General features: G+C 37.1%; 1 protein-coding gene across 1 annotated transcript in view; it reads right to left on the reverse strand.

Annotated features, from left to right (window-relative positions):
* LOC118323853 (opsin-5-like) overlaps positions 1-10,468 on the reverse strand; it is a 44,873-nt gene extending 34,405 nt beyond the window's left edge. Inside the window, exon 1 of the mRNA XM_035655891.1 lies at positions 10,098-10,468. Coding sequence (XP_035511784.1) covers positions 10,098-10,103 — 6 coding nt within the window. The 5' untranslated portion in view covers positions 10,104-10,468. The remainder of the gene's footprint in view (positions 1-10,097) is intronic.
* Between the last annotated feature and the right edge of the window lie 648 nt (positions 10,469-11,116).

The following is an 11,116-nucleotide window of genomic DNA, read 5'->3' on the forward strand; positions in this document are numbered from 1 at the left end:
TGCAGGTTGGAGGTTCTCGCGGGAGTTTGAAGTATCTCGATAATTCAGAAAAAAAATTACTCCGAAAAACAGGGGGGAAAAAATTACCACGAAAAACAGAAAAAATTACTCCGAAAAACAGAACAAAATTACTCCGTTAAACAGGAAAAGAATTACTCAAAAAAACAGGAAAAAAAAAATTTGTCAGAAAAACAGAAAAACAAATCATTTCATGACATTATCTTTACTGTACCTCTGTCTTTGTCGCGTTTTTCCTCCTCTTCTTTTCTTTTTTTCCTCCCTGGGCACCGGAAAGTTTTGGTCGTTTTGACATTGTTAATGGTTTCTGGGGTCACGTCAGAAAACTCAAAAAACTCACCATCTCTCAGAGAGCAGGCAGAGGAGGACGGGGGGCTTAATAAAGTCTTATTATTATTTAATAGGCTTTGCTATGCAGTTAAATTAATGTGGGCTTTTTTCATACTAAGAAATCACTCACTTTGCATCCATTTAATCCATAATATGCGTAACTATGACAATGTGACAAGCTGCTAAATGTCAATGCAGGGAAAGCTGGGGGTTAAATGTGATATTTTAACACAATGCATTTTTTATGTGCTCTGATTTAGAGAGAAATGTACAAATTAAATGAAACTTGGATATAAAACCCAGTGAAGCCTGAGGAATTAAAATAAATGTTGGCCCAGTCATGAACTTCAGACTGAGTCAAAAACTCTAATTGTAGTAGCCTAGGGTGATTATGGTAATTTATAATTGCCATAATCGGAAGAAGTTGGTATCCTTTGTACTTAGTGAAACCTATGCCCGGCATCCTCACACTCCTCATCTTACATGTGGGAAATTTAAGAAACATGCAAATGAATGCTACGAGTTGCTATGCTATGTAATTAATGGAAACACTGAGCACGTATGCTATAAGTAGTTTCCACGTGAGCTGAATCCCAAAGTTGTAGCTGAGAAACAAGGATACGTAAAATTCTTTTTTATCCTCTGTAGACCATTTAGTGTTGGTGATGGCTAGGGTCACAGCTGTTGACAGTGTGATCTCAGCTCTCAGTCAGCTGCCTGGAAATTAACCCCACACCGGCCACAACACAGAGGGTGAGTGAGCAAAATCACTGCAGTTTTTCAAACATTTACACAACAGATTATCAAAGATATAGTTTATTTAAATATCCTTTATATAAATGGATCTCTTATTGTGGAATAAATGTTGTAAAATGCATTATTTTCATAAAAAGTCAATATCAGTTTAAGGAAATAATGTTGTTGTGTTTGGACTGCCTCTTTTAGGAATGAGATGTTTTTGGCCAGCTTTGGGAACATTTTTCAACTTATAATTTTTTCATTAATATGTATGAACTAAAACATAAATCAGACATAGCAAAAGCTATTAAAATTTCCAACCTGCCTCCCCAGTTTTCTACACTCACTGACTACAACAAAATAAGGCAATAACACTTGAGAATCCTTTAACTCGCTATGAGATTCAGAACACAGTATGCACCATTTTGTTATTATGAATTACATTCATAGTTGCTTTTATAGATTCAGCATAATTAATCCACAAGCTCTTGCTGCAGTGCAGCTCGGTAAAGGAATCAGTCTTGGGAATGCCCCAAACCAGATGGCAGACAGTATTTGTCACTTATTTATCACACATAGAGGCTGTCTCCAGAAGAATTAATTGAAGAAATAGGCTACCCTGATTCACTGTTTGACAAAATACACACAACGCTTATATCTTAGACTTAGCTTATATCTAAAAATGACAACGATACATATACAAAACATCAAATTGATCATTTGAAAATATTAATAAAAGTAGTACTCAAAGTCAGTGCAAAGAGAAGCTTATTTGAGAAGAGGTAAAGATGAAGAAATTGCATTAATCGCAAGGTTGGGATGGTTACTAATCCAATCCAATTAATTAATTAATCCAATACAATTACTAATTACCTGTTTAAAAATGTAGTCAGCAATCTAATCCAAGTATCACAAATTACTTTTAGATTACCTCAACGCCAAATATGCAAGTATAAACAACAGAAAAGAAATGTCAGTAAGAAGTATTGATGCATTCTATACTACAACAGAACAATGTTTTTAAAAGAAAATCAAAATCAAAAAAGGAAAGATTTTTAGCATGAAAAATGTGTCTTTTCAAAGAAGAAAGAAAGAAAACTGATGTATTTAAAAATTGTAATCCTGCTAAATAATCCCCTTTTTTACTAAGGTAACTATAATCTTTTTTCTCTAACAGTTACCCTTTTTGTATTCTGATAACATGACTCGATACATCCGTTACTCTCCAAGCCTGATGATTTTCAAACATAAACTCCAACATTAATTCATGGAGTTGCATTACACAAGTACAAGGTTTTTTTTTTTACAGAAAACACCAAGGTCTATTAAAGGTTCCTTTGTGCTATGTAACTGCAGAATGGCAAACAGAAAAAAGTGGACAGAAGAGGACACAAAGCACAAACATCTTATACAAGCCCCTGAAGTCACAGAGTAAGATGCTAAATTACAAAAGACACAGGAAAAAACATTTGACCCTTTTTCAAAATACAGTAACTTGATGGTTGAGCAAGAAAACTAATCTTCTGTAGTGGCTTTGTGTGTTTGTTTTTATGTCCTTAAACTACCCTCTCACAATAAGGCAAAACACAAAGGAGTATGGATGGCGGTATGTGCGAGGCATACCAGAGGATCAGGAATGAGAAGGACTGTTTTTCTTCTCCATATGGAGGTCAAATTGCTGCTGAGGTTTTAATGTATAAATCTTTTGACAGGCTAGGTTTACAGTTGTAAAAGGTTACATGTTATGTATGAGAAGAAACAACCGAGCAGGAGTACACATTTTTTTTCAGCTGTAAAGAATGTGTTGTGCTCTTAAAGTGTGATGTCACCCCCGAGGCCTGTCTTGTGACTCCTGATTGATTTGATTTATAACAGGAGTAAGATTTTAAGTACCAACCTACCCTGGAACACTAATAAAGAGAAAATCATAACGTCTGCTCTGTTTAAATGTGAGAGCACTTATTGTCTTCCATTTGCTGTAAAGAATTATTGTGCTCTTTACAAGATCCTAAATCAAAATCAAATCATGAGGAAGTAATAATTTGCAATTTCTCTGATCCTCAAAACTCCTGAAACAATTTGTAACTTTATTTAGTAGAGACATCATACATTTATGTGATCTGTTATCTACCTGGCTTGATTCTAAATGCATCTCCAAACTTCACATATTCATCAATACTAACTTATGAATTCACAAATCAGATAAAACAATCTGATGGAGGACCAAACACATGTGTGGGAGCAGAAGGTCGTATACATTAACAGGATTAGCTGCTGCATCCAGTGGTTCCAGTCACAGTGCTAAACCATTTCCCATTGAGAAATGCCATCTACGCAATAAACCCCCTTTTCTCTCATTGCCTGTGTCAGGGTGCCAACATAAAACTGTTTCCCAGTTGCCCCATGTGGCCAGTAGATAATTTTTTTTGGCCCAAGAGCCAAAAAAGTAAAATATATTTTACATACAAAGAGTACAGTACATTGTAGGGATGCCATTATTATTATTATTTAATGCGGCCCCTGAAAAGTTGATGATTTGAGTCATCAGTCCTGACTCATTTTGCCAGTCAAATATCTGCACTTTTGTGCTTTTGCTACGTCAGTGTTCACAGAAAAATGCAGGAACAACAGCATGGAAGGCTGTAAACTCTACACCAGGTCTCAAAATGACCACAAACCACAAAATAATCTGTGATGGACACAGAGAAAAAGTGATAGTTAACCAGACAGATGCCAGACAGCAGGGCAGCGGCTGCTCCAACCTCTACTCTGGTGCAGACTATCACTGAAGTCAGCTAAGCCACTTTTGAACCAGACGGTAGTCCGAACTCCTCTACTGCCGTCCACTGTGGATTGACTATCTGCTGACAGCGCTGTCAGCTGCCTGGCAGGGGAAATGCTCTGGGATTGCTCAGACTGTGTGGAAATCTGATGTTTTTTACATCACAGATGTGTGGCACAGATGTGTGGCAAATAAAGGCATTAAAACGTGAGATTTAAAAAAAGATTAATGTGTAGTAGTTAGTACGTCGACTCTGTTGTTCTTTAGAAGAGGGACCCTCTTTTCATCAGTGGACTATAGGCACTGGCCCCGGACAGCATAAACTTTTACTAGCCCATAGCCATTATGTCAGTTGTCAGACCCTGCTACCGGTTTCCACTGGGATCCAAACCTTCATCTAATGAGTAAAAAAGTAAAAAAAATAGCAATTACTACTTTTACCATACACCTACTCTTTACTAAATAGAATAAATATATTATTGTATAGTTTTGAGCCAATAAGGCACCTCTACTGCAGATGCCAAGTTGCCAGCTACCTGAAAGAAAAATAAGCATCAACTATCTTTTGATCATAATTAAATGATGACAAAGCAAAACCCTGAACAAGAGTCAGATTCCAGGCCACATATCTTTAGACCAAAATATAAAACAACAAGAACAAAGTTAGTGTGCTTTAGAAAGCAGTTAAGCTAATGCCAACTTAGTTTCATAATTGCAGTAGTAAACAAACCTAAAAAAATATTACTCAATTACTAGTAATTTAGTAATTTAACCAGATATTTTTTATAGGAGTGATTGTACTTTTAACTCAAGTACACATTTTCCGCACGCTACCCACCATTGGTACTTGTACAAGGGTTATGCTTAGATAACTTTAAAATGGTCACACAGCAGCCAAGTCCTGATTTAATAGAGACAGGCTTAAATCTCCCTACAAGCGAGAACACCTCAAGTGATAACACTTCAAGGACAGCAAAGACTTTTAATGGACCAACTTTAGTGACAGCAGTATTGAGATTTCCTTAAAGTTCACAGTCCGAACACTATGTGAAGTGCAGAAAATCTATTATCTACACTTAGTTTCCACTTTTTTAGGTGCACCCCTAGCTAAAACTAATTCAGTCTTATACAACAGTGCTGTTAAAGATCCTACCTTCAGGAATATAAATAGGGTGGACAAAATAATAGAAATGCTTGTCAGTATCATAAAGTAGAATCAAAACTCTCTTAAACTAAAAACTGAATATTCTAACCTTCATGGAGATTTATTTAAGGATTGTTGCATTAGACAGCATATGTTTCAGCTAGGTGTACCTAATAAAGTAGCAAAAAAGTGTCTATAACAATCTGTATTATACTCTGTAAGTTATTTTTATCAGTATAGGATCTTTTTTTTCTTGATTTGACTATGTTAAATCATTTATAAGTCATCATTAGCTATAGAAATTTGATGATGTTTATGGTCATTTTGTAAATCTTTTTCTGAGTTCCAAAAGAGTTATAGCAGATAGCAGTTTTCCTTTTTTTGTGTGTGTTGGTCAGTTTGCCATTCGGGTGATGACTCCCAAGCAACGTAACTCTCGAAGTACCTTGGAGGTTGACCAGTGTAAAATTTTGCACTCTCTCCATTCACTATTCTATCACATTCTGCACAAGCATATGGAAATGTTTTTCTCACTGCCAACCTGATTTAAACTTATCAACCATCTTTACATTTTTTATCAACAATAAAATCAAATTCACCACTCCTTTTAATTTGCTGCATTCAGGTGATGTTTAATCTGACTGTGCCAGGTGGTTTGTTACACAGAACCATCTAGGAAGTCGTTGTTGAAAACTGTTTGGAACATGGCAGGAACTTTCAAAAAAGACCTGGCAGGTATTGGAGGAACTATCTGTCTCTAACCGTCCATCACAGGCAAACTTCAACTAATCAGATCAGGCCTTGGATTGAATACTGTCTTGGTCTATGTGTGTAGTCAGTGTCTTCGTGTGTTTTGTTAGTTGTGTTCAGTTGTTCATTTGACTCTCATTTCAGTCACTAAACTGTATACATATTTGCTACCTATTATATTTAATAGTACAAATCAGTAAAGATTAAGACTATAAAATGTTTCCTGGTTGGCAGTCTCTGTTGGTATAGAGTGGTTTAATGTTGCTTTTAAAATGTAATTGTCTATTGTCAGAGAGAAGTAAGACTAATAGTAGTAACCACATAGAGTCATGTTGCTTAACAAGCTAGTCATCATCCACAGCACAAACCACAAAAGGAAAGCAAAATCATGCCTTTAAAAGCCAAACAATATAATACATCCAACTCTACCTCAGACATTAGTTAACTGGTAGATCATTATCATGTTCAAGGAAACATGACCAGCTATTACTTTCCATTTTCCGTATTATGATGCTATGACTTTTATAGCAAACAGTATTTTTGTAAGGAACAGGCAATATTTGGATCCAACTTGGCAGAAGAAAGAAAACAAGTTCCAGTCCTGGAAACAAGCACTCTTACTTGTGCTCTGATTAATTTAATGTTCTCCCTCACTTGGAAACAACAGTTTCTTTCTTCAGATTATCAGTTTTACAGTATGTAATTCTGAACTCCTTACAGCTCTTTAACTTGTGCAACATGATCTGAAACCTTGCAGCTAAGGTTACTGTACCTGTTTGCACATTATTAGCGGACATATAGAAAAAAACAAGTAAACACCTCAGGGAAAAAGCCTTCACAATTAACAATGAGCAGACAGTTTGGTTTCTGCCAAACCATCAGAGTCTGATCTGCAGTCCAGAACTAAAGTGAACATGGTCCATGTAGAATTCATGAATTGAATTGAATGGTCAGGGTTTCCAATATTGTTCTGCAATTGTGTTCACATCCAAACTGAACAGTTTGTCCTCCCATTACAAAAATATGACCCCCGGGCAGCAATGAAAGAATTTTCACAGTTTCACTTGGATTGTTTTGTTATTTGACACCACAGACATGATGATAAAGTTTCTGGGTTGTATGTCAGTCTTTAGTAATGCACAGTAGCTTATAAAAGCAAAAGTGCTAATGAGGGATTTCTCAATAAAATAAAAAAAAACATCAGTTTTTTGGTTTCTTCTCAACTTTAAATTAGGAAGACAAAGAGCTCAGATGGTGGACACTGTGTCACTTAAAGTGAATCAAGGAAAACCGAAGCAGATCCACTTTCTGGGGTGTGGTTGGCTTCATAAGTCAACAGACGGATGAAACACTCTGCATGGTATTACAAAAGAAGTTGTGTATGGAGTGCATGTGTGTAACTTTCAATGCAGAGGTGATATAACCAGTAACAGTGTGGAGGTGTTAGTGTACGCAGCAGTTTCTACATCAGTGTGCATCATTCATTCACACACACTTACACTCACACACACTCACCACTACAACACACACACACACACACCACAACACACACACACACACTCTTATAAAACGCCCCCTTATTCTCATCTATGTACGCAGACAGGCATGGAAGTGGTCATTAACCTAGCATGTAGGAGTGTATAATGAATGAAAATTAATTTAGTTTCAGTGTGGGTACACTGTCAAATGATACTGTACATAAAGTAGCCATCATACACCAAACATACAGCACACATGAATGTGCAATATTGTATGACAACCAATGATAATTTTCACAATCAATTAATCATTTAATCTATTAAATGAGAAATTGTCACAATTCATAATGGTTCCTTTATATAATGATTGATTAATTAACTAATGGTTTCAGGTCAACTTTGCATTGCTTGTTTTATTTTATTTTAGAGGCTGGAATGGCCAAATGTTTGCAAACAATCTAAGTATCTAAAGTACGATATTGAACATAAATGTTACTTTTGATGCATTGTACCAGAGCTAATTGTCATCTGCACTCCCCTGGCAGGTCACGATTAAACCATCAACACAATTAGGGAACAGCATTTAACAAACTAGAACAACAAGACAAAACACAAACAGTGATACACATTACACACAGTAGAACATTACACACACAAACACCATGTCACCACCATGTAAATATCAGAAATAAAAAGGATATTTCTATACCAAGTAAAGCAAATAAAATACAGAGACAGTGGTTACAGTCGAGGAGCTTTTAGCAGATTTTGTGGACAGATTTGTGTCTCATGTAAATTTTTTTTAGATGGTTCGGCCCTCATTCAAATTTACAAGAATATCTTCTCTGTAAGAGATTGTACGGTACCCTAATGTCACTCTGCCTTTGAGCAGTCACTTTTCTCTGTTAAAACCTCAACTCAGTGGACCCAGACAACATTACGACTTATAGTTCTTACAGCTTTAAAGTCAAACCGAAATATCTGCAAAACACGACACGACTCATTTATTCATTTTGCTTGGTCTACAAATATCCTTGCTTTTTATGTCTAACACACACTGTGCTGACATGGTGTGAGTGTGTGTGATGTACTAGTGTGTGTAATTTGTATTATGTGTTTAGTCTTGTTTGTCTAGTTTGTCTAGTTTGTGTAGTGCTGTTATGTCATTTGGTGGATGTTTTAGTTGTGACAGGGGGCTGCTGAAAATTAGCCTTAGGCTTACTCTGGTACATTGCATCAAATGGTAACATTTATGTTTAATAATTTAAATACAGTCCCTTACAAATAAATTAAATAAATAGATTAAATAAAGGACAAAGTTGTAAAAAGATAACCGAATACACTATACTATTAATGCTATGTTTTTTTTTTTGTTTGCAAAAGAAAACAACAATAAACGTGAGAATGGAGGGGATGGCATGTAACAAAGGTCCTTGCAGAGCTGAACTGGTGAAGCGATTTCTAAGATTTCTTGGACTGGGTTAAACAAACTGGGTTCGTCAGGTAATTAATTAGTTAATGGACGTAAAGTCAATCACCATGAAGTTTTGATTATCTTTACTATGTAAGTCAAAATGCCAGTTGCTTGTCAAAGCTTTGTTTTGCCCAGTGCCCACACTGATATATTGTTACAGGGTTTCTTTGCAGTCCTGGACATCATGTGAATCAAAAATAAATTTGGCAGAGAGCAGCGGGCATTACAGATTTCCTCCAGCAATGCTGGCAGTAGTGCTTCACAAAGGTTGGTCTCTCATGTTGGATATTGGATGTGGATTGCTTGATTATTATGTTGGCTGGCTGGCCCAGTGTAGAATATCAGGATGTTTGAATGCCTGGTTCGCAACCTAGTAGGAGGATATCCCCTTTAAATAATCACATGGTCTTGCGTAATGCAGATATTAATAAAATAATGATTCTTAGAATGAATGAAAAATCAAAAGCTACTAAAGTGTGTTACTTGATTTAAATGCCATTTTGAATATAATTGCCATGCTTATGTTAATGCAAAGTTACCAGGTATACAATGTAAGTTCATAACAAGTAACATGTAAAAGCAGATCCAGTCAGCATTTAAGTCTGGACGTGAGGCAGAAACTCAACAGAAGAGAGGGAATCAGATGGTTATGGTTTACATTTCAAAGGGAAACATGTATATTTAGGAAAGCCACTGAGGGACACATTTGATTATCCCTATTTGTGTTTACTAAGAGTCTCAATTACAAGCACATTCACAGCAACATCCCCCCTCTACTTAGTGGAGGAGTGACTAGCAACAGCAACTCACACATGGGACAGGGACCCACTTTGTTGTCTATTAATTAAGATTTGTACAATGAATACTGTCGAATGTATTTTATTTAGTGTATGTTAACATGAGACGACTATTATGTCATGGCTAAAGCAATCCACGTGACAAATTCCAAGTATGTGTCCCTCAATAAACGTGTGTTTAATGGATGAAGCTTACAGAACTCATCACCACAATCTGTTAACTGCCTTTTCCTGCTGTATCACTATAAAAAAGGCTAAATGTTTAATAATGTTATGTCCAATAATCACATGGATACGAGCCAGGAAGAGATAGCATGGGGGTCATCACTTGATATATGCAACTCTATTTGGACCGTTTGTACGCACAAAGCAGGTCAGACCAGAAATAGTGAAACTAGAGCCTGGAACAAACGCAACATGATCTACCGTGGTGTATGTTCAGTTTTCAAGTTAGTTTTTTCTAAATTAACCACACATGCATAATACAACTCTCACTGGGGTTAGAGTATCTTCTAAGAACAAAAGATACATATACAGTATAAGTCCCACTACAACACAGTCAATAAAACAGTTTTTTTCCTCTTACCTTCATGAGAGGGTATGCCAGAGATGTCTGGGGATCATGGGTGTTGATTCAAGTCCAGAGCGAAGCCAGTCAAACCTATGTGTGTGGCAGCACCATAACCAGAGAGGTTGAATACAGACTTGTGTGTAGCCACTGGGATACTCTGGTGCGTGCTACGCACTCAGGCACTCCCTCGCACAGTGTCTGAGCAAAAGGATCCACTCGTGGTCGGAAGCAGCCCACAGCTGTGCCCAGGGAGATCCAAGAGGCGACAGATAGAGACAGACGTGCTGCTGGTCTCTGCTCTCTCCTTCTCTCTCTCTGTGTGTCAGCCTGCAGCTCCCACTCTATCCCCCAGTCCCCTCTCTGTTGCTCTGCTCTCCCTCTCTATTTAAATCTCTTTCTTGTACACACATGCTTTCTCCATACTGTATCTCCCCCCTCCCCTCTCTCTCTCTCTGATACACACACCTCTGTCAGTCTTTTTTTTTTGTCTTCACACAGCCTGCTGTCATTGAAGCTCCCTACATACAGAATTCCTTTCAGAAGGATTTAATATCTCAACCAGTCTACACTTCTCTTTCACCTGCCTGTTTAACAGACTAAGTCCTTTTATCCTCACATTTGTACCTCAACCCCTGGACATAAACTCCTCCTTGACAGTGTTTCACCTTGCTGTGAAAACATGCTCATAGGACCCACAATATTAATTCTAATTGTTGGACTTGAGAAAGATAAAGGCACGGAAGAGGGAAAGACCAAGACAGAAACAAAGAAACAAAGGGATAATGATATGATACAAAATGGATATCTGGATGTGGAGAGCAATGTGGGGTAAGGGATTGAGACTGGGGCATGGGTTTTGTCTTTGAAGTGCAAATGAAAGCAAAATGTCATGGTTAATCTTTGCTAGCGAGCACAGTTTTTTGCCACTAGCAAAGGCACATAGTGTGTGTACTCTTGCTCTGTAGTCCGTTCGAATGCAATTTCACAACGCACTGGAGGATCTACTGGAAGCCTCATTCATTAAAAAAAAAAAA

Source organism: Morone saxatilis, unplaced genomic scaffold (assembly GCF_004916995.1).
Source record: "Morone saxatilis isolate NCDOM2014 unplaced genomic scaffold, NCSU_SB_2.0 Contig15, whole genome shotgun sequence".
NCBI classification, from domain to species: Eukaryota; Metazoa; Chordata; class Actinopteri; family Moronidae; genus Morone; species Morone saxatilis.